This window comes from Crinia signifera, chromosome 5, assembly GCF_055691185.1.
Source record: "Crinia signifera chromosome 5, ASM5569118v1, whole genome shotgun sequence".
NCBI lineage: Eukaryota > Metazoa > Chordata > Amphibia > Anura > Myobatrachidae > Crinia > Crinia signifera.
The window spans coordinates 22,421,571-22,446,161 of NC_139221.1; the positions used below are offsets into that span (position 1 = coordinate 22,421,571).

Here is a 24,591-nt window from a genome sequence, read left to right on the forward strand (position 1 = left end):
TATTGCGGGGGCGTATTAGGGACATGCACAACTCTAAGGCGGGGCATTATGCAAATGCCGTACCACCCATCCCCAGGGGAATATTAGTTACCATGGGTACCACATGGAGCCCGTTGCTGTGTAACGTCACAAGGGCGTACTGCCATAAATAAAGATGGCGCCGTAAGAGTATGACCCGGTCTGTACGCGACGTACTGTCTACTCCTTCCTCCTGCTCTATGGTCTAATAACGGTCAGGTTACAGCAGGAGGGAAATAGAAATGACCCATATCTCTGCGCGGCCAGAGTGTATGGGGGCGTGGTTATGTGGCGACAGTTAGCTCAGGAGGAGTGTCTTAAGTTCCCGCTGAGCGTCCCGGCGGCGGCTCCACTCACTCACACACAGGTGTGCAGGGGGCGGGGCTGTCTCAGCTCCGCCTCCAGCGCAGCCAGCGAGAGCCCGGCAGACACGCCCACAACTGCTGCACACAGCCACACACCACACTCACACACGCAAGTTACACTAACAGGACACTACACACTATAGTGGAACCTAGCTAGACAATCCAACGCACATACACATATCTGCATAATATATACAGTACAGCACAGGTATTGCTATGCACTACTCACAACTCACATACATAGACATGCATCATTAATTGTGTTTATTTGCACTGGACTTTGCCAGTATTGCACAGACTGGAACCAGTATTCCCATCCTGGTCATACACATCTAAGTGCCCTCACCTGTAAACTGGCATCATGCAAACCCTGGACTTGGGCAGCCGGGAGACTGGCAAGATCTGGCACAGGAAGCCCGCCCCGACCGCCGCTGATGGGTAAGTAGTCAACTCCGGTATATATATAAAACACCTGCGGCTTCGCCCACCTGGATGTCTGTTATGGCTGTGCTTGTTATACATAGACAGTAGTGCCATCTAGTATTGTGAAGTATATTTTACGCATTAATTGCAAATATTTGCAAATTTTTCTTCAGGGATTAACATAAAAAACATGTTTGCACATGTACAGAACGGGTCCTGTGCATGCTCAGAGTACCAAACACCCCCCCCCTCCCCATGTCCCATGTCTTCATGCTATTCCAAGCCTCCTATGTATATTACATGTACAATAATCTGATGCTTAACAGAACCATATATTCCTATATTCCTCGCACCTTAAGGTGGCGACTACTACCCATAATAATTTACAGTAAGAGTACAGTTCTGCATCACGCACACCTTCCTAATGGAACACGTAAGGAAAAACCGCAGACAGAAACGTTTCTAAATAAATCGCTATCACTTGTGCATAGAATGTTGTGTAACTCCCCTTATAGGATATTGTATAGCTCTCCTAATCATTACGTGTATGACCCATTGCGTATTCTTGTTTCTGTGCAGGATTATAGTGAATTTAATGCACGGAGTTGCCGGTTCCCATGGCAGGACCACACGCTTTTTACAGGTAGTGTTTGACGGTGCTGGAGATCGCTTCCTCGCTGGGGATCACTTGGGCAATGTTTATCATTTTAACCTAAACAGAAACAGGTGAGTTGCTTAGGGGCATTCAGTAACGCTAAAATCTACCAGATAGGATTGGAGGGGCTGAGATCTTCTTATCTGTGCTCTGCCCATAAATAGCAAATATGTGTTTTATTTTCATTCTTCCCACTAGGTTCGATCTGGTCCAGAGAACGATGCAAGCCTGCACAGCACTGGCCTTTAGTCTGCATAGGAAATCTGAATTCCTTGTGGCTCTGGCTGATTATTCCATAAAGTGTTTTGATACAGGTAAAGCTCCTATTCCACATTTCCCGATTCTCTTGGGTCCAGGAAGTGTTGCACTTCCCGTTACCAACAGCCACACCCCCTCTGCATGATGTCATGCTCTTAGGAGGCAGGGCCAGTGCACCTGCTCTAGGTCCATGTTCTGCCATTGTTTAAAGGTGTCTAACTAAGCATAAATATAAAAGCTTATGTTAATTGCGCAGAACTTTGTGTCCGCATCGATGTTTACACGGTTACATCTGAATTTGTTAGACAACAAGGAGCTGGTGAGCTGGATGCGCGGACACGAGTCCACGGTCACCTCCATCTCTGTACACGGTTCCGGCAGATACGCCGTGACCACATCCAGTGACACCGCCCAGCTCTGGGACTTGGACACCTTCCAGAGGAAACGAAAGCTGAATGTTCGTCAGTCCGTCGGAATACAGAAGGTAAGGAACAGGCGTCTGTGAAACCATAAAGCAGTCTTTATATTGTTATAATAATCGGGAGATGAGGTGTCATTTTACTCATGCCATGCTAGACTATTACAGGCTCGATTACTTAAGGACAGTGTCAGTCCTACATAGTTCACTTGTAATCGGTAATGGTATTACAGTAGCCGTTATCAAACAAAGGGAAAAAGTAGGTGCGCTCAACATTTCAGCAGCAGAGAACGTGCTTAGCCCAGAAACCATGTCCAATCCGCCTGCAGAGTATGGTGAACCTGACAGGGTACCTGACAATGGTTCCAGAGGTGCCACATATTTCTCATTAGGTTTTATTAAGCTGCAGTCTTCTAGCATTGAACATTGGAGTCCTGCAGAATTATTCCCAGAATTCACTATGGCACGAACCGATAAATGAAGTATGAGACAAACCATATAACGTAAACCCCCTCCCCCAATCTGCCAGCATAGCTCCGCCCCCTGACACCAGAAGCATTTTGATTGGTCCTTGGGCCATTCAGTCAAAGATAATGGATAACCATCCATAGCTAAAACTATAGATGGTTATCCATCACATAGTTTCTTATTATCGATGGCTGGGTGCAGAATCACCATCGATGGCGAATGCACTGATGGCCATCCCTAAATATATGTTCACTACCTCTATAATCCCCCAAGATTAGGGTATACCTGTATGTGTTATGTATATCTGTGCAGTCACTGTTGAACTGTCACCAGCCTGGCTGTTGCACAGCAATCCAAATCAAATTCCTAGTATACACAAGTGGAATCGGTACATCTGTCTGACCAGACTTAGGTCTACAGTCATTAGGTCGACCCCGGAAGGTCGACTGGCCCCAAGGTCGACATGGGTTTAGGTCGACATGAGTTTTTCACTGGTTTTTGACCCGAATGTCGACATGGACACAGTTGGAGTTGAGCCGCAGCCCCTCGCATCGCTCGCTTCGCTCGCAATGCTTCGGGCACACTATTTTATTCTCCCACCACGCCCTAGTGGATGGTAGGGCATGAAATACCCCCTGTCAGCACATGTCGGCTGAAAAAACAGTGAAAAACTCATGTCGACCTAAACCCTTGTCGACCTAGACCCTTGTCGACCTAGACCCTTGTCGACCTTTAACCCTGTTGACCTTGGGGCCAGTCGACCTTCCGGGGTCGACCTAATGACTGTCGACCTAGGTGTGGTCTGACAGATGACCGTTTCCCACACAAGTATACCTGGCCAATAAAGCTGATTCTGATCAAAGTAAGCTACAATTTACCGTACTTTTTTAGATGGCCAGTGTTCTGCGATGCTGATGTCATCTGTCCATCCCGAGCAGGCAGGGGTCCACCAAGAGTGCTCCCACTGTTTTTTTGTGGACACACCCATGAAACGCCGGGTGCCCACCCCGGAACGCCCAATGTCTGGCAGTCAGGCAGCGAGCGCCCCAACGAATGAAAAATTTGCCAAAGGTGCTTGCTGCGGGGCTTGCACATGTGCATTAATGCCTATGCGCCTGCGTTAACCACCATTGGGGATGGGGATGAAGTCGTACCTGTGGGAACAGGTCTGAATTAGACCCAGAGCTCTGTAGGCTTCAAACAAAAATTCACATGTTCAGGGCTACCACGAACTGGCGCTTAGTGGTGGGGAAAGCCGGCTAGCGAGCTGCTGAATGGTGCCTGTAGAATGATTCCGCTGATACTTAGAACACATTTCATAGCGTTTATTCTTTATGTATTTTGGTATACAGTTTATTGGGTCGTCTATTTTCCTTAAAATTATTTGGATAAGAAATACAGTAACATTGATGTGTCCTCTTCGTTGATAAAATCGCTCCAAAGTATTCTGTTCACTAGAATGGCTTTTGTGTGTGTGTCATCTTCTCGCTTCTCTTGTGTAGGTATTCTTCCTTCCGTTAAGTAACACAATCCTGAGCTGCTTTAAGGACAATAGCATCTTTGCTTGGGAGAGCGATACCCTTTCCTGCAAATACCAGCTGCCGGCACCAGAGGATGGATCGGCGTTCCAGTATAAAGCGTTTTCCATTACCAGGTACAGTCGGGTCGGGGAATCTGTCAAAGGTGAACATTTTGAGAGTAGACTGTGGCCGGATTCTGAGTTCCGCGCAGTTCCCAATGCAGTCAGATCTTGTGACTGTCAGCGACTTGCATACACGGACCATTAGAGATGAGCAAATGAAGAGAAAAGTCAGATTTCAGGGTCTGATGCCGACTTCAAGCAAATATCAGATGACTGCGCATGCGTACAGAGTGTCAGAAGAAAAATCATTCGATGGTTTGTGAACTGTTTGTGAATTTGCTGGTGAACAGCGATCCATTGCAATTCACACGCAGACTTGCACTGGGCGGGTTTTCTTTCTGTCCGGGCTTCTGCTCTCTAGTCGCTGTCACCTGCCATTGTGCAAATGAGCGATCAGGTCTTAAGGCCCCCATACATTATGCGATTTTGGGCCGATGTCGGCACTTTGGCCGATAGCCGGGTGAAATTGGCCCAAAATCGCAGGTGTGTGACATCTTATCCGATCCGACGGTCAGCACATAAGATCACGTCCGACCTCCCTGCATATATACCTGACCAGGCAAGCAGGAGAGGGCAGGCGGTCTGCGGGACACCGGGGCGTGCAGCGGGCGGTGAGTCCTGAACTGGCCGGGCGGTGAACGCAGATATCAGCGGGACGGGCAGTGCAGTGGCGGGCATTCGATTTTTAAAATAGCCTGTCAAATGACTGACCTTCTCTGAGAGCTCTCAGCCAATCCGAGAATGGCCAATCTGCGTTCACCGCCTGGGGAGCTGCCGGGCGGCTCACAATAAAATTGGGTCCGACTTGTCCTAAGGACAAGTCGGCCTAATGTATGGGGGCCCTTAAGGCCGCAATCAACTACCGCAATCAACTAGTGCAAGATATCTCATGGGATACCCCGCCAACACTCCCCTCGCAGCTCCAGGGCAACTGGACTGCATCTGATACACCGTATGCGGTCCTTTCGCATACCAATCCCTATCATGGAGAATACGATAAATATTCGTGGCAGCCATGACGATCTGCGACTCGAATTGGAGTCGGAGAAAAATGCATGAATGCAAAACTGTTTTTCATCCGATCCCTCGTTCCGAAAGCTCGAATCGAATGAAAAGTGGCCATATCGCACTAGTGGATGAGGGCCTGAATAAATCACCTGCTTGAAGGATTGGATGGGTGCAAATGCAGATAACTGGGATGACTGCTGCTCTGCTAAGTGATGGGCTGGGGGTGTTCAGTCTGGAAACGTCATCTATTAGACCACACTTAGGTCGACCACGTTGGGTCGACGTGGGCCAAGGTCGACATGGGTTTAGGTCGACAGTCGTTAGGTCGACATTGGTTTTTCACTGTTTTTTGAGCCGACGTGCCGACAGGCGGTATTTCATGCCCTACTATCCACTAGGGCGTGGTGGCAGAATAAAATAGTGTGCCGAGCGTAGCGACGCACCGTGCCCGAAGCATTGCGAGCGATGCGAGGGGCTGCGGTTCACCTCCTACTGTGTCCATGTCGACTGTGTCGACATTCGGGTAAAAAAAAAAAACAGTGAAAAACCCATGTCGACCTTGGCCCATTTCGACCTAAACACCTGTCGACTTTGACCCATGTCGACCTATTAGTGTGGTCTAATAGATGATCCACACCATTTCAGTCACCTAGATACGTCTGATTCAAAATACCGGCAGATGTTTACATATGTTTCCAATTGCTGGAAGCATCTGGCACTGCAGTTAGCGGTTGCTGTTGAGCTACAACACCCAGCATGCTTTGCTAACCAAAAACATAGCACACAATCATATGGACTAATTGCAGCAGATTTTTTTATTATTAATTTACAGAGAAAAGTAAAGTTTAATTATCAGAATTAATGGGATCTTGTAAAATCGTGTCAGGCACACCCAGATTACCCTGCAAGAAAATACAGCGGTACTTTGGCTGTGTTGTAGCCCAAGGGGAGCGTTTAGCGCCCACTTATGGGGCTTATTTAGAGTTGGGGGAAAAGACAAGCCATTAACTGTGCACTTCAGCAAAACAATGCTGCGCTGCTGGTGGTGCAGATGTAATACGCAGAGACAGATTTGGGTGGGGTGTGTCCAACTTCAATCTAAATTGCAGTGTGAAAGTAAAGTTGACTAACATCTGTGGGCTACTTGCAAAATCAGCCAATATTCACCCTGCACAGAAAAAATATAATGTTGGTTCTTCATCATAACTGATTGTTATTGTTTCAAATTTAGCAGAAAACTTTCCAAATTCACACCTGTTCCATCAGCACGGAACCTATTCCATCCGTTTGGCCTGTGAGCTGGCTCCGTGCACTTGCGTTCATACCACTGGATTCCGTTGTCTGTGTACTGTCCAATGAGCCTGCTCTGATTTGTTTGGGAACTAACCCCTGCACTGTGTGTTTCTGTTGCAGGGATGGGAGGATGTTGGCAGCTGGTGGGAAATCGAACAACCTGCATCTGTGGTGCCTTGGCTCCAAGCAGCTGTTCCGAATCATCCAGATGCCTGCAGTGGTGCGCAGTGTGCGCCAGCTGGAGTTTCTCCCCGACAACTTTGATGGTGGTTCCAGCCAGGTCAGTGCTTGGCCGCCTCTTATGATGATGCTGTGTTAAATACAGAAGCCAACATATATAGCATATGCTAAACATCCTTTTGCTGTGCGGCGGAGATGCTCGCTAAGCATTGAATTTACGCTTCTTAGTGAGTCAATGTGAATCAGGCTCTATATGTGTTTGTCTTTAGGTTCTTGGGGTGCTCAGTCAAGATGGAATTATGAGGTTTATCAATATCCAGACGTGCAAGCTCGTGTTTGACATCGGAAGCCATGATGACGGCATAGTGACATCATCTGTAAGCCCAAATGGCCGTTACATTGCCAGCGTGATGGAGAACGGCAGCATTAACTTGTACAGTGTCCAGGCATGTACCAAAGAAATCAATAAGGTGAGATGCCTCTGTCTTAGGCCTACCTGGGCCATCTTGTCGTTTCCCACAGCTCTCGCTTGGCTGATACGTGTATTGTTTTATATCGCAGCCCCCTCCACCACTTGTAAAAGTAGTGGATCTAACCAAAGACAAGGACTCTACAGCGAACAAGTCTGGGACAAGCAGTGAGAGGGTTAAAGTAGCAGCAGGCCGGGCATGTCGGCCTTGGAAATCGAAAGAAGAGATTGTTAAGACTAGAATGTTACGGCCGGACGGGAGTAGCGCCTCGGATAATAAGGAGGTACGTTCACTGCTTATCTGTATCGCAAAACGCAGTGTAACATTGTTACTCTCTCAGTAAATGCTGTAGTTGGGGCTGAGTGGGTGAGGTTATGGCCGGGGGCAGGTTGTGTGTCTCTTACTATTTTTGGCTCTTTATTTCTACAATGGCCTTTTTAGGGCCAGATTCAATTAGCGTACTTCCTTACGATTGTCCACGGAGTACCCATAGAAGTGCGTGAGCCTTCGACATCACTCGATGGTCGGTGACCATCGAATGATGTGGGTGTTCCCCCCACAGCCTGCGAATGGATGTGTATGTAAAACATCCATTCGTAATCCGTGCAAGCAAGGCGGCGTGCGAGGGGGTGGGGCGTGTGTATCGGCATTCGCAGGGCGGTGTCTGGTGGACTCACAAGGCTGTGAATTCCCAGCCTTGCGAATCAAACAGAATAACCCTTTACATGTGGAATCTGCTGCCTGTATATGTCTAATGAAGGTATCTCAGGACCTTCAGATTACAGCACAAGAAAGATCCACACATTGGCGCTGATGCCACAACCATGACCTCTTTATATATAAGATGCGATAATAATCACCCTTCTCATTTTTTTAATCGGGTGAACTAGTCCTCCAATGTTCTGTATGTAAGTGAAATTCTTTCCTTCACCACTAAAAGAGGGAGAGGAGTTCCGTGAAACCACAAGGCTTGTTTTTCACCATTAGTGGGGTATATCTGAAAGAAAGACTGGCAACCCCCCCCCCCCTCGCCCCCTGCCCTTGAACCATGATCGGTTTGTATTGGCAGAGAAATATCTGGTGCAGAGACCTTTTGGATGAATGCACTCCCAATGTAAACATGATTAAATCACATATAAAATGGTCTTTGTGCCGGAAAGGCAATAACTCCCATATCCACATCACCGATCCGCATCAGATGGAATGTGGACAGAACACAATGTCCGGATCAAGGTGCTATCCACAGTGGAATAAACAATGACCGATGATGGGGAATGGATGCCGGCGGTTTAAGTCCACACCAATTCTTATCGGGTTTCAGACCTCAGTCCTTCATCAGAAGCGTGTGTGACTAACAAGTGCCACAAGCTTGCTTTAAATACCCTGTACAATACTGTAGAACGCCGGGACTGGAAGTCCTATGCGTTCCATAGTGTGTTCCAACGTTTTTTGGCTGAAAGTTGTTGTTTATTGCTTTTCCCGCCATTTTCATGTGACACTCAGGGGCAGATGTACTAAGCCTGGTGAAGAGATAAAGTGGAAGGAGATAACGCACCAGCCAATCAACTCTTAACTGTCATATTTCGAACACAGCTGATTTGTCTGTTGCGTTATCTCCTTCCACTTCATCTCTTCGCCAGGCTTAATACATCTGCCCCTCTATACACGTCAACAGCCTCTGGACAGGTCAACAACCTCTGGACAGGAGGTTGATGTCAACAGGAAGTGATGTCATGAATAGTCTGCTTTTCCCGTTACTCCCCACCAACGTTGGATTTATTGCCTTAATTAGACTAATATTTGTGTTGATTTGTTTGTGTGTGTTGTACTTTTACCCATGTGACCTATTTTTGGTGACATCATTAATAGCCGTATGTTTGTGCTTTATGCAGAATGAATTACCGGGTGGGCTGAACAAGCAACGCCTTCAAGCCTTACTCAAAGGTTTTGGCGAATATCCGGCAAAATACAGGTAAACACACGCGTTGTGCTTCTTCATTAAGGTGCGTTAGTGCGGTGTCTGGGAACATTATTCTGTTACATTCCCCATGTCCCCCGGAAGCAATTATACAGTGTCCGGAGCTGGGTGACCCAATCTTATTGCTGTGGGGAGATTGTGGGGATCAAAGCCCCTCTTTATCTAATAAAGGTCTGACATCTGACCTGTTCCTTGTGCTTGTTGATTTATTGCTATTATAATGACTGTAGAGTTGCTGATATAATTCGGGGCTGCTGTATAGACTTAGATAACACTAGGGATGTGCATTCCGTCATTACTCAAGAGATATAAATAGATTAAGGGGGTTGTTTAATCCCAGCCACTATTTCCGACTGGTGAAATAGCAGTGGGCGCCTATGCAATGCTGGCCCGTTTCGCAGACATTCCCCCTTTTCGCCGATCGACAGGCAGGACATTGATTCCTGGCTGCCAATAAACCGGCGAGGGTCCAGACTGTCAGAACGTACTGACAGTTGGGGCCCAGAATTGAATACCCCCCATAATCGGTGATCTGTATAATATCTGGTATTACGTGGGTCAGGAAGTGTTCTCCATGTGTATCAGCCCTAAATCACAGAACCCCGTCGCTTGTCAGGGAAATACAGACAATTATCTATTTACTACTTGCAGAATATGCTATATCTTCGATTAGGCTTTGGAAATATATACTTGTAGCCACCGGTCCGTCATGCCAAGTGTACATTATGTCACTAAATGACCCTGGTTCCAGATAAAAAGTTGCAATTTAATTTTTCCCTGCAGAATGTTTATATGGCGCACCCTGCTTCAGCTGCCGGAGAACCATGCGGCCTTCAGCAGCCTCACGGACAAGGGCACTCACCCCCAGTACCTCCTGCTCCACCAGGAATACCCTATCAAAAGTCGGAAGCTTTTGAGGGTCCTACAGAGGTAACCACATGCTGTATTCATCAATATGACAATTAGCAACATTTTCTCGATATATCTGCTCCGCTACTCACCCGACGCGTTTCACCCATTGGTATCAGCTGAAATACTTAGGGCTGTACAAGACTTATCTGTAACAGAAATGTTCTGTATAGATTCAGTCACATAACCCCAGTGAGTTTGCGGAGCACATTTTACCTTTTCAGCCCATGTTCCCATCCATTAGTAGGTATTTTCCTATTATAACAGAATTGCATTGGGAAGTCTGGGTAACCCTAAAGCCCCCCATACACGGTCCGTTTTGCCGGTCCGTTTTGTACTTTTAAAGTACACATCGTATTGGATCGCATGCCTTGAGCATGCTTTGGGCATGCACTGCGATCCGATACGATGTATACCTAGTACAAAACGGAGCCGGCGAAAATGGAGCGTCTATGGGCTCCTTAATTCTGGGGTAGCCAACCCTAGTCCTACCAACAGTGCATGTTTTGCAGGTCTCCTCACAGAATCACAAGTGAGCTAATTAGCTCCATCTGTGGAGCTTTTAAAATGTGTCAGTGATCACTGCCCTAATTGTTTATATTATTACTCTATTGTTGGATGCAGGAGTGGAATGAGATAATCGGCAAGGAGGCAGGGTGACCAGAAATCGGATAGAGAGGGTGTGGATTCAGATGAGGCCAGAGATGACCTGCTCTGAATGTTAGTGGATTTTAAACTGGATTCTGTGGTGGAAAGGGAGCCGGAGATGGGGAGGTTAGTTCAGAATGATGGGATAGGAAGATGAGTTCAGATGCAGCACTGAGGAAGGTGGAAGAGGGGAGAGGAAGGCCTGAAAGTATGTGGTTACAGGAGGAGACAATCGGCTCAGGGTTGCGGCTAGCACCACTTCTGTTTTCCCATCATGCACTGAGTCCACATCTACCTGGAGGGGGAATATAAATCTAGTGGTGAGCAAAGCGAGCCACCGTGCCCAAAAGCGTTGAGACGGTACAATGCAGAGGCAATAAAATAATATAACCTACACCTACATAAATTACAGATAAAATAAAAAAACTGCTGTGTGGGCATCTAACAACTTCCGCCCTCACCTAACATCACATCCTGGTCAAAAAACAGAAGTGGGCCTAGGCCCAACCATAAGCTTAGTCTCTGACATGGAACGTTTAAGAAAGCGCTGGGATATCCAGGAAGAGACACGAGGGAGGGTGAGAGGAAGGGGACCAATGACAGAATCTTGCGGTCGGGAGCACTGACCGGTGGTGGGAGACAGAGAGTTTGGACGAATGACTAGAAGGATAGGAGGACAGACCAGGAAGAGCAGGGGCTTGAATACCCGTCCTCTATGTTTTATTATTGGCTTTACGTCCAGTTGCATCTTACGGTCAGTTTGCAGTGATACAAATACGTTGTGTAGTGAGCAGTACTTTATGTTGTAATGTGAGCGCTGATCACAGTCATCCCTGTATTAATGTCTCTGGTCTCTAGGACGCTGTCCGCCTTGGCTCACTGGTCCGCCATATTTGGAGAGACAAAGTACCTACCTCTGTTGGCGTTTCCTTTCGTGAAACTTTTCCAGAACAATCAGCTCGTCTGCTTTGAAGTTGTGGCCACGGTGATCAGTAAGTTCTGCATGCGCAGAATTATTTGTCTTCTATTTGTTTTAGCCTCCAAAAGTCGGAACTTGTAGTGCCCCGATCCAGCGGGTATATAGCCATTTCTGTGACTCACGTCTGAATCTCAAGTCCTAGTAATCGACCTCTGATAATTGGCCTTAATTATAATAAAATGTCTTGGTATAATGAGATCAGAAGCTGTAAGTTCTGTCGTGACCACATCACACGGTTTGTTAACCCTTCTTGTAGCCAACTGGTGTCAGCATTGGTTCGAGTATTTTCCCAATCCTCCAATCAACATTCTGAGCATGGTGGAGAATGTTTTGGCGCATCACGACAAGGAACTTCTCCAGCATTTCGTCAGCTATGATGTCACTTCCCAGGTAACCGGTACAGCATGTACTCGTGGAACTTTAGGAAACGTTGTCGGGCTGATTCCGAGCTGGGGACAATGCATTATAAAGATGCAGGCTTATGTGTAGCTATGGGTGGGGTATGTCAAAACGCAAAACTAAAGTGTACAAATAAAGGTGTCGGGCATTTGTAGGATACATACAGAGGCAGACGCAGTCTGCCGGTTGCTATTGACAACATCCCACTTTTTATCTTTTAGAAGCTTTAGTAGTTGCCCCTGAGTGTGTCCTATTGGTCTACATAACAGCCAGCGCTCCTGGGTGTATTATTACCTCCTGTGCGTGGGACAGGTTCCTGGACGGTGATGACTCTTCTGTTCTGCAGATTTATGCCTGGCCGCTGCTGGAAACCCTCTTTTCGGAGGTGTTAACGAGGGAAGAATGGCTGAAGCTGTTTGATAACGTGTTTTCCAACCACCCGTCCTTCCTGCTGATGGTGGTGGCGGCGTATATCCTGTGCTCGCGCTCCCCGCTGCTGCACTGCAGCCAGAAGGAAGACTTTCAGGTAAACCTTTTTTTATTTTTATCATTCTAATTTGAAATCTGGAAAGGACAGAAATAAATCCCCAGCCCGCGGTATCGCACGCTGTAACACCTTGTATACATTGGACCAAATGTAGTAGGGTGCGAGAATCAGAAAGTGAGTTTTCCCATTTTTTTTTTTTTTTAAAGCGGCAATCATTTACACTGAAAAACCAGGTAGATTTTGCCCTGTAAATAATTGCCACTTTTAAAAAAAAATATATGGAAAAACGCTCCCAAAATCTCCCACTTTCTGATTCTCTCGCCCTATTATATTTAGCATACAGTGTGTAATGACAACAAGAGCATGTAGGTAAAACACAGCGGCGGGGGCTTGCTCTGGAACCGTCTGACCTACCAGCCGCTGACGTCATGACAACAATAGCAGTAGTAGATACAATTGGGGACACGGTCATTAGGTCGACATGAGTCGACACATAAAATAGGGCGACGGGTTGGAATGTCAACACAAGCATTTGGTCGACATGAGGGTTTTTTTTTGAGCCGACGTGCCTACAGGTGGTATTTCATGCCCTACCATCCACTACAGTGTGGCGGGTGAATAAAATAGTGTGCTGAGCATGGTGAGCAGACGCGTTACACTTTGACTGTGCCCATGTCAACTATGTCGACATTCGGGACGAAAATGTGAAAAACACATGTCGACCTTTTGGCTGTTGACTTTCTAGTTTAAGACCTAATGCTTGTGTCAACCTTCCAACCCTGTGTAGACCTAAACCATGTGTAGACCTAAACCATATCGACCTTCATTGGTCGACCCGATGCATGCCAACCCAATATGTGTCGACCCAATTATCCATACAATTGTCCTAGAACTGCAGCCATAACTTTGGTTTCTGTAGTGAAAAACTAATAAAGTTGTTTCAAAGTCACAGTTGTTTATTACATTGAAATGTTTCCCATACGTAACGTAATGATTTTTCTCCGTTTTATCTGTTGTTGTTTTTTTTTTTAATGTTATTATTATTTTTGTATTTCTTAGTATTTTTTCCATCACCGTAACAATCTCGATATCAACGCAATGATAAAAGAAGCGTACCATCTCATGGATTCCACCCCAGCCAGTATCCACCCCGAGCGCCTCCTCAGCCAGTTCGCACCTCTTACAAAGGAACAGTATCCCATATTCAACAAGTACCCCAAGTTTATTGTGGATTATCAGAGCCAGGAGAGGGGGAGAATCCGGCAGGAGGAATTGGAGTACTTACGGGAGAGGTATGTGAGAAACCGCTTGCACACTTTTATATATGGCGCTGCTGTGATTTGCACCTTTGTTTTAAATAAACAAAATGCTCCTTGCCCATACACGCCGGAGGCAGCCATTTTGTCAGATAACCCAACAGGTCGATCGTTTATTATTTCTTTTTAATCCATTCTTCTGGCGCCTACCCTTTGTTACCTACAGACAAATTACCCATGAAATGGAAGCTGAGGCATTAAAGCGCAGAGCAGAAGATGAGGCCTGGTACCAGCAACAGGATCTTCTCCAGGTGGCAGAACAGCAGAGACGGCAGCTTCTAATGGAGGAGGAACAGAAGCTGCTGCAGCAGAGGCAGAGGTGATTATTTTTGGGAGGTGATTATTTTTGGGAGGTGATTATTTTTGGGAGGTGATTATTTTTGGGAGGTGATTATTTTTGGGAGGTGATTATTTTTGGGAGGTGATTTATTTTTGGGAGGTGATTTATTTTTGGGCGGTGATTGTTTTTTTGGGGGTGATTGTTTTTGTTTTTGCACTACACATCGCAGGCGAACTTGGGCATCCCAGCGGATCTTAAGGGCTCCTCAGAGTAGTGTAGAGTTGCCGGATGACACTTGGCCGTTGTAGGATGTCGCATGACCGATGTAGAATGTCACATGACCAGTGTAGCATGTCACATGACTGATCTATACTCGTCTTCCCAGGCTGGCAAGTGTGAAACGGGAGCTGAAAATAAAAGAACTTCAGCTTCTAGATGCTGCAAGAAGACGCTTCATGAAATATCAGCAGGATCAGCGCAAGATGGAGCTCCGGCGCCTGGATGACACGATTGAGCGGAAGACGTGTGTGCGCGAAAGGGAGAAGGCGGCTGTCGTGCAAGAGGTGGAAATCCGCCAGATGGAGCTGGAAGCCCAGAGAAGGTTTTTTGAACAGGTAGAACTTGATTATTATTAAGTATTGTCTAAAAGGTGCTTAATAGTGTACACAGCTCTGTACAGGATCCACATAGGTACTAGTACCATAGCATCGGATTGGTGGATCGTAGTATTAATATCACATGTCAGGCTGAGTAAGACAGGTAGCGGGGGGCAGGGGTCGGGGAGAATACAGGAACAAGTCAGTGCTTAGGGAAGGGAAAGGGGACTACAGACTGGAGAGGAGGGCAGGCTGGGGGTTGTAAGTGGGGTTTTTCACACCGGAGGTTCTCAGAGCCAGTGTTAAGTAGAAGAGATGTGGCCCCCCCTCCTCTTCTGCAGGCCCCTTCTTTGCCCCAGGCCCCGGTGCAACACTGGTAATTCTGCCTTGGCCTTAAAGCTTACACTCTAAGGGGAATAAAAATAACGTGGGGCGCTTGGGTGAGACAAGAATGAATAACAAATTTATTAAAAAACACATATACACAACATTCCATACATATATGCACTCTAAAATACTACAGTGTCAATTGGACACTAATTATAACCACTGTATATGAGCACTGGTGAATTGCACCTTTCCCTTTTAGGAGTAAAGGTGAAATTAGTTTCAATCCATTGTTCCTTTAGACACAATGTCCTTTCTCCTTTTCAGGATAAAAAAAGTTCACAAAGGTGAAAAAGGGGGCCGGTGTGCACACTTATTTAACTTCAACATTAGCGCCTCACTTAGTAATGAAGTGGTAGTCTCAAAGTGGAGACAGGACTTCTGTTACTGGGATGGAAGTAACAGTGTCCGTCCTGTCACCAGCATTTTTTACCGCTCCTTGGTGTGGGCAACGGTCACGTTGGTACACAGGGGGATCTGTGTTGTAGCGTCTGCTATCTCCGTATCGCTCGGCTGTCTCCAAGTCAGATGGTACGTGCAGCCGGCTGTGTCTCCCGGCAAGTGCCGTCTCCTCGCCGCGGCTTTCTCTCCTGATGTTGTTCACACACGTGACGCTCTGCCACAGCGTCTGCAGTGGGAGGAGAGGCCTGCGGCTATTGGAGTCAATCTTCCGGCTATGTAGTCGGTGATGGACGGGTAGCAGGAGCAAGTGATCCAGGTGTCTCTTGGGAACGCGTTTTCGCCGCACACTGGGCGGCTTTCTCAACCAGGTACTTGCCGGGAGACACAGCCGGCTGCACGTACCATCTGACTTGGAGACAGCCGAGCGATACGGAGATAGCAGACACTACAACACAGATCCCCCTGTGTACCAACTTGACCGTTGCCCACACCAAGGAGCGGTAAGAAATACTGCTGGTGACAGGACGGACACTTACTTCCATCCCAGTAACAGAAGTCCTGTCTCCACTTTGAGACTACCACTTCATTACTAAGTGAGGCGCTAATGTTGAAGTTAAATAAGTGTGCACACCGGCCCCCTTTTTCACCTTTGTGAACTTTTTTTATCCTGAAAAGGAGAAAGGACATTGTGTCTAAAGGATCAATGGATTGAAACTAATTTCACCTTTACTCCCTTCCCACCCTAAAAGGGAAAGGTGCAATTCACCAGTGCTCATATACAGTGGTTATAATTAGTGTCCAATTGACACTGTAATATTTGAGAGTGCATATATGCATGTAATGTTGTGTATATGTGTTTTTTAATAAATTTGTTATTCATTCTTGTCTCACCCAAGCGCCCCACGTTATTTTTGTTCTCTGTTGTTGTTTAGAGGCTGGCATTCCTCTAACGCGGTGGCTGCAGGGTGACAAGATACACCCCGCTGGTGACTCTAAGGGGAATAATTGTGTCTTTATTCCACTTCCCCCTGGAATGCTGTATTCCCTGTGATGCGATCATGTGTCACTTCTTTGTCCACCAGTTTCGCTCTGCAAGTTTATGATCTGACTTTTATTTCCCAGCAATTGGCTAAAGAGCTGGAAGCGGAGACACAGGAAGTAAAAGGAGACATTGACGCCAACCGGAGGAAGGCCGACCTGGAAGAGCAAATGTTCTGGAGACTAATGGAATCAGAGGCCGACCTCCGAGACCAGAAGGTTGGGGGTTTTGGTCTTGGGTTTGATTCAAAACCTTTTTTTAAAAAAAGGATTGTAACAAAGGTTATATTTCCCATAGGTATATATGCAGTATGTATAGGTATATATGCAGTATGTATAGGTATATATGCAGCAATAGGCACAGTCTCGTGTATTACTTGGTGATTGTCCTAGGCAATCCCGCAGCTGTAGGATCCCGACAGTCATTAGCCCGACGTCGGGATCCCAACTAGCCAGACCCAGACAGCATGGTAAGCGCAACAAAGCCCCTTATGGGTACGCTGTGCTCGCCACCTATTCTATTCTCCCTCTATGGGGGTCGTAGACCCCCACGAGGGAAAATAGCAGGTGACCGTGGGAACCTGGCTGTCGGTGTTTTGACAGTCGGGATGCCGAAGTCGGGTAAATGCCTGTTGGGATTCCGACTGTCGGGACCCCATCCGGCACCCAAAGCACCACCACCCCAATAACCGCTTTCTGTGGACGATAGACTTGTCATGCAGGTCTAAGGGGTAAATGTACAAGATAGATGATGTTGCCCATAGCAACCAACCAGATTCCATAAATAATTTTCTAGGATACAAAAGAAAAATTATAGGCAACATCATCTGGACCAGTGGACATCTGGTGTTACGAGGCTCAGCAAGGCGTTTTCCCAATTTGTATGTGAGGCAGATGGTCAGCGGCTCTTCAGGTCAATGAAGGACTTTAAGGTCTTCTCCTCCCGGAATTCTGTAATCCACCTCTTAGACTAGGCCTTGCCAGTGTCTGTGTCCTGCTACGTTTCCGTCCTTTCAGTTCATGTGGACAGGTTCAAAATGGCGTTCTTGATGTTGGTCGTAAACCGTACAGGCATAATGTCTTCATGGACATCAAAGATACGTACTGGCATGTTCCCATCTGAGAAGGTCACCAATGCCTGCTCAGATCCACAGCTGTAGAGTCTGAGCCTCTACACCTCAAGGTTTACAGTACCCTCAAAACCCCCTCCCGTATGGGTTCAGAGAAAAGGGATTAAATTGACTCTGCTTGGTCTCCTTTCTGTGCATACCTGCTGTGCTCTAGGACCCAGAGTCCGCAGGCAGGTGCAACCTCCGACCTGGTGTGCTGCTGCAGCTGTCTCTTCTCTACAGTGATACCATTTCTTTCCTTGTAGCTGCTGGAAGAGAGCCTGGCCAAAGCTGACCGTCTGTGCTCAGAGACCGAGTGGAAGCTGCAGACCCTTCACAAACATACACAGGATGACGCGCAGCGCGGGAAATGTTACCAAGAAATGGTGAAGCTGACGGAGGGGATTAAGGAGCAGGAGAAGCAGCTGTGTGATGTCATTAAAGAGCTGGAAACCAGAAAGGCAAGGAACCACCGGACATAGATTGGGGCTGATTCTTATGAGGCCGAGTCATATACCACTGCTGGCTCTTTCCTGCCCAGCCGCTTTAGCCTGCTTAGGAAACAAGAGTGGCATCAGCGGTTTGGGGGGGATGGGTGGAATTGCGGGGCATGGGGTACAGCAGAGAGGGAGCAGACTTCAAGGGATGGGTGGACGTGGGGAACAGCAGAGAGGCATCGAGGGTGGGCAGTGGAGAGTGATGTTGTGCGTGCAGTGGATGGCTGAAGAACATTGCAGGGTCAGTGTGGGATCTGGGCAGCGGCAATAGAACAGACTGGCGGGGACTGGCTGATGCATACTGGGATTACCGTCCCCTGACTGGCGTGGCACCGCGTGGCTCACTGATCCTCTCTGTGCTCTTCCTCTTATTAGTGGGCAGAGGTGTCCGGCAGACAGGCCCAGCTGGAAGCAGAACAGGCTGCGAGGGAATCCACAGAAGCAGAGCGGAGAAAGCTGCTGATTGCCCCAATGGTCCAGGAGGTGCAGCCGGAGGACGTCCTGCAGGAGTCTGAAGATGAAGATTTTGGTTTGTACCTTTTATAGCAGCTGGTGGTTCAGTAAATTGACACTTATTTCTCCTAACTATATTTATTCTTTAAAGTTTAATGTTCCCATACAACTCTGTTATAGACAGACACAGTAGCGGGGTGACTACATTGGTCTTATTATATATTGTTAGAGTTCTAGAAGGGACATCTAGAAAGGCCATCATTTGGGATCACTTCAGAAAATGTATCGTAAAGGGCTCAGTGCCAGACATTTTCCCCCAAGTCACTCAACTCCAAACTCGCAATCTACGCCCCCAGCAAATTCACTATTTTTGTGTGCGCCCTCTGTGCATGTAAAGCGTTAGGAAAAATCTTTGTACGTCAGCATGTGCAGGATCTCTTGTACACTCCCCTCTTTCATGTATATAGAATACAAATGGGTTAAATGATTCACAGCGCTTCACTTTTTTTCCACATTTTGTTCTGTTACAGCTTTATTCTAAAACAGAATACATTTATTTTTTCCCCTCAAAATTCTTCACGCAATATCCCAAAAAGTTTTTTGGGAGATTTTTGCAAATTTATTTAAAATAAAAAAACTAAGAAATCACATGTGCATAAGTATTCACAGCCTTTGCTCAGTACTTTGTTGATGCACCTTTGGCAGCAATTACAGCCTCAGGTCTATTTGAATATGATGCCACAAGCTTGGCACAGGTATCTTTGGGCAAATTCACCCATTCCTCTTTTCAGCACCTCTCAAGCTCCATCAGGTTGGATGGGAAGCGTCGGTGCACAGACATTTTCAGATCTGTCCAGAGATGGTCAATCGGATTCAAGTCTAGGCTCTGGCTGGCCCACTAAGGACATTCACAGAGTTGTCCAGAAGCCTCTCCTTTGATATCTTGGCTGTGTGCTTAGGGTCATGTTTAGATGACCCGTCCCCTTAGTCTGAGGTCAGGACCACTCTGGAGCAGGTTTTCATCCAGGATGTCTCTGTACATTGCTGCATTCATCATTCCCACTATCCTGACTAGTCTCCCAGTTCCTGCTGCTGAAAAACCTCTCCACAGCATGATGCTGCCACCACCATGCTTTACTGTAGGGATGGTATTGGCCTGGTGATGAGCGGTGCCTAGTTTCCTCCAAACATGACGCCTGGCATTCACACCAAAGAGTTCAATCTTTGTCTGATCAGACCAGAGGATTTAGTTTCTCTTGGTCTGAGAGTCCTTCAGGTGCATTTTGGCGAACTCCAGGCAGGCTGCCATATACTTTTCACTAAGGAATGGCTTCCCTCTGGCCAATCTACCATACAGGCCTGAGTGGTGGATTGCTGCAGAGACGGTTGTCCTCCTGGAAGGTTCTCCTCTCTCCACAGATGACAGTTGTAGCTCTGGCAGAGTGTCCATCGTGTTCTTGGCCACCTCCCTGACTAGGGCCCTTCTGCCCCAATCGCTCAATTTAGATGGACGGCCAGCTGCTCTAGGAAGAGTTCTGGTGGTTCCAAACTTCTTCCATTTACGGATGATGGATTCCACTGTGTTAATTAGGACCTTCAAGCAGCAGATATTTTTCTGTACCCTTCCCCAGATTTGTGCCTCGGGACAATCCTGTCTCTGTGGTCTACAGAAAATTCCTTTGACTCCATCCTTGGTTTGTGCTCTGAATGTCAAGTGTGGGACCTTATATAGACAGGGATGCGCCTTTCCATTCATGTCCAATCAACTGGATTTACCACAGGTGGACTCCAATGAAGCTGCAGGAACATCTCAGGGATGATCGGTGGAAACAGAAGGCACCTGAGATTAATTTTGAGCTTCATGGCAAAGGCTATGAATACTTATGTACAGTACATGTGATTTCTTAGTTTTTTATTTTCAACGTAATCATTATGGGGTATTGTGTGTGGAATTTTGCGGGGGGGGGGGGGTTGAATTTATTGTAACATAACAAAATGTGGAAAAAAGTGTAGCGCTGTGAATAATTTCCAGATGCACTGTATGTAGAGTCATTGCCAGCAGTCTGGAGACCTACATATTAAATAATCCTCTGGTTCATTCATACTATAAATACGCTTCATACTCTGGGGGTCCCGGATCTTCCTTCTCGACCCTTACACATTATAATATAAAACACTGGCAAGTCATAGATTTAAAATGTCCTCCTATTTCATCCCCACGCCATGTACCTTTCTGGGTAACCGTTGCCATAATGCAGGCTCCATACCAGTGACTATGTGTTTATCTTATACAGAAAGGCTCCGTGACCTGAACCTCCGTTCCCCAGACAGAAGTCCCGCGCCGATGGACAGAGCCGGCCAGAACAAGCCGCAGAATGTTTGTTTAAATGACGTCTCCTCCTCAAGTTCCTCCGCTCACTGTAAGTGGTGGCCTGACTGTGACCCCGGACAGGATATGGTCGCTAGGTGGAATAGAATAGGGATTATAGAATAGTGTACGAAGCATGGCGCACCATGTGAGGGGAAGCGGTTGTTTTTGGAGCCATAGGTTACCTAGTGATCTGCTCACAGTACCAGACGTTTGGGAGCGTACAGTTCTCCATTAAGACATGCACAAAGTATGACCACGTATGTAAGAGAGGCTGGCGAGCGGAAGCCATATCATATAATTACATATAGAAGTTATTTATATATTTGCATTTACGTTGTTCTATTGCTTGGCTGTAAATGCCGACTAAGGGGGATGATTTATATAGCGGCACACAGGAAAGGGGGATGTACAGAGCAGAGTGGGCGGGGAAAACTGATCACAAAAGCTGACAATCTAGTGGCATCGGGGCAGAGGTGAGACATTAGGAGTGAGCGGAGCTCAGAGAGTGGATATTGTGACAACGACTGGTGTGTAAGTCATTGCGGGGTACGCTCGGTTTAGGGGGTAGTTTTGTAAAGACTTGTTGGCTGTAGGGAGCTGCTGATCAGACACTGGTGGTGGGAGAGGGAGAGGTGACCGTGTGTAGAGGAGTGGTGAATATAAGAGGGGGCATAGGTGTGCGCACGTTGAGTGTTAGGACATGTTGAGTGTTAGACACACCCCTTTGACAGTGCACCCCCTAATAAAATGTAAACCTATGAGAGGGGGTGAGTGTATCGGAGATGAGGTTAGTGATGTAAGAAGGTCTATGGCTGATGGCTTTCTGTAGGTGTATTCTGGAGGATGTGTGGTAGGGTACCGGATGACACTCCGATAGGGTGGATCCCTACTCACAGAGGCTATTCTCCCTTGTGGGGGTCCACGACAACACAGAGCCTGCAAGGGGCTTCTTTGCTCTTGCCCCCCCTGTTGGAGCGCCGGCAGTGGGCATTCCAAAGTCGGGATACTGACCATCGGGATCCCCCCTGTCGGAGCCCCATACCACACCCTAGTGGTACAGTACTTGTGTTAGGGACTTGCAGAACTGAGAGAGAGATCAGTCTTACCACAGTATTTAGGACTGACTGAGCCAGAGGGCCAAGTCATACACAGACGGCCACCTGCAGTGTCCTAACGGGAACCATCGCTCCCACCATCGTACCTTATGCCATGTGCAGCTTCTGTCTCCGTATGGTATCCTGTGTGAGTGGTTGTGGGTCTTTAGACGCAGCCCCTTTCAGTGACACTGACGTCTGCATAACCACCTCCGTTACCTCCCTGCTCCGCCCTGCGTCTGATCTGTGCGGCATCTCTGAGTATTAACAATCAGGACACGTGTGCTATGGGCCTGATTCAGGGATGTACTTGCAAGCAGCATTGAGTTTCTGTCCGATGTGAAGGAGAGACAGGCAGGAGACGTCTCCGTACAGTAACCGCGATGCCAGGACCGTGACTGAGGTTACAAACTTGGGATCTTACATCACCACAATCAGTCGCGGTGCCATCAATTGCTGGCCCTTTTCTCTCATCGAGGGCCACAGTCACAGTGGTGGCCACACTCTGAGGAAACATTGGCATCTCCTGACGTCGGGATCCCGACTGGCCGGAGTCAGACATCATGGCGAGTGCAAAAAAGCCCCTTGCGGGCTCGCCACACTGCGGGCACGGTGGCTCGCTACGTGAGCCACCTATTGTATTCTCCCTCTATGGGGGTCGTGGACCCCCATGAGGGAAAATAGCGGGTGGCCGTCGGGCACCCGGCTGTCGGCGATTTGACAGTCGGGTAACTGACTGTCGGGAACCCGTCCGGCACCCCTCATAGTGGGCGTCTTATCCCCAGAACAGTCATACACGCAGCTGTGCATCAGGGAAGGGCTGATAAAGTCACATACATAGCATAAAGTCACAGACTGGCACACGACTAAAGGCCCAGTTACCTCAGTGCTATTCCATGTAACCCGTAGGAGTCGGCTGGTTGCATGGTTTCTCGCTGTAACTTCCATATTGCTTTTTCTGATATCTGTGTTCCACTTTATGCTGCGTGCACTCATTCTGTGCATCTTCCCTGTCTGTTCCGCAGTCTCCTTAGATCGGGGAAGAGGGGATTTGGAACGCAAGGAGCGAGCGCTCATGTCGGAGGTGCAGGGGCTCAGGCAGAGGCTGGCGTCACAGGCTCGGAAACAGCAGCAGACCTCTCATATGACAGACACACAATGGACCTAGCGACTGTCCCCTTACAGAGGCTATATATCTGTCATTACTCTCTGCTAGTGTGACATTCAGCAAGTTATATCATGTATAAATGTATATAGTATCAATAAAACGTTTTATCACAAAATCGCGTGTCCGTATTATTTTTCTGATGAGATAATTAAGTATTCCTACAAGTATATAAAAATATAATGGGAGAAATATAATAGGGTGCGAATTTTGGTCAAAATCAGAGAAAATCGCATGTTTTCCGAAAATTGCACATGTAATAGGATGCGAATGGTAAAAATGGCGCGAAATTTGCACATTTTGATCTCTGGAGTTTTGGTAACACTTCAATTCGCATCCAGATGTTTTCCCATTATAAAGTATACAACTCGCAAATGTAATAGGGTGTGATTTTTGGTAAACGTTACCAAAAATCGCTAAACAAATGACCAACCGTCCTGGTTTAAAAAATACGGGACAAAATGTGTAAGGGTCCCCTATATTTAAGAAACCAGCACAAGGCTCTTGGACCTGAAGCTGTTTAGTCCTGACTGGCTGTAAGTGTCTCCATGGAGACGCCTACAGCCAATCAGGGCTGAGCGACTTCCCCAGAGGATAGCGAGAGTCTCCGCTGTCAGTGCGAGACTACCCGGCTCACCACGCTGTCAGTGAGGGTGTGGCGGAGGACCTGCATGGGAGCGAGGAAAGGTAATGTATATTGGTGTAAAATGAATGTAATAAACCTGTACTTTTCTTGGTGTGTGCGTCTTTATTTATTATTTTCTGTACAGGTGAACTACAAGTCTCAGAGGGCCCGTTAATGACCTGCATGGCATGCGGAGGAGGCCTTCTGTTGTACTGTAAAATACAATTATTTTATTATAATTTCACACTTATGAGCCCAGTGTCCACCACCCTGGGATGCCGGGGACAGCCCTGGCCTTCAGCCCTGGACGGGGACCCCCCTTTAATGGGGGGTTATGACTCCCCGAGTCCCCCCACGGAACCCCTCCAGGACCGACCAGCCATGGTGCGCATAGTATGGCCGGGGGACCTTGTATAAAAAAGTGTCTCCCGGCTGTGGCATGACACCGTTGGTTGTTGGAAGCTCGACACGGGGACACCCAGTTTTTTGTCCCCCGTATTTTGCAACCAGGACCGATCCAAGAGCCTGGTGCTTGTTTCTTATATACAGAGGACCCCTACACATTTTGTGCCTTGTATTTTTAAAACCAGGACCGGCTAAATGAGCCCGGGGCTGGTTATGCTCAGGAGGGGGACCCCAAGCTGTTTTATTTTTCTTACT

The 24,591-nt window shown here is 47.3% G+C and overlaps 1 protein-coding gene across 1 annotated transcript; it reads left to right on the forward strand.

Annotated features, from left to right (window-relative positions):
* The first annotated feature begins 202 nt into the window (after positions 1–202).
* TBC1D31 (TBC1 domain family member 31) lies at positions 203–23,418 on the forward strand. Its single transcript, XM_083186757.1, has 21 exons — positions 203–821; positions 1,386–1,532; positions 1,660–1,775; positions 2,025–2,203; positions 4,108–4,259; positions 6,669–6,828; positions 6,998–7,198; positions 7,290–7,481; positions 9,091–9,170; positions 9,960–10,106; positions 11,592–11,725; positions 11,969–12,102; positions 12,458–12,637; positions 13,658–13,890; positions 14,081–14,233; positions 14,580–14,808; positions 16,702–16,836; positions 17,993–18,187; positions 18,599–18,752; positions 20,971–21,096; positions 23,167–23,418. Exons 1-21 carry the CDS (start codon positions 745–747, stop codon positions 23,307–23,309), a joined length of 3,267 nt encoding a protein of 1,088 aa, XP_083042883.1. The 5' UTR covers positions 203–744; the 3' UTR covers positions 23,310–23,418.
* Positions 23,419–24,591: the final 1,173 nt, after the last annotated feature.

Coding starts and splice junctions, on each gene's coding strand:
- TBC1D31 (XM_083186757.1), top strand. CDS start 745: ATGCAAACCCTGGACTTGGGCAGCCGGGAGACTGGCAAGATCTGGCAC. Junction 1,776..2,024: donor CATAAAGTGTTTTGATACAG/GTAAAGCTCCTA, acceptor TGAATTTGTTAG/ACAACAAGGAGCTGGTGAGC. Junction 2,204..4,107: donor AGTCCGTCGGAATACAGAAG/GTAAGGAACAGG, acceptor TCTCTTGTGTAG/GTATTCTTCCTTCCGTTAAG.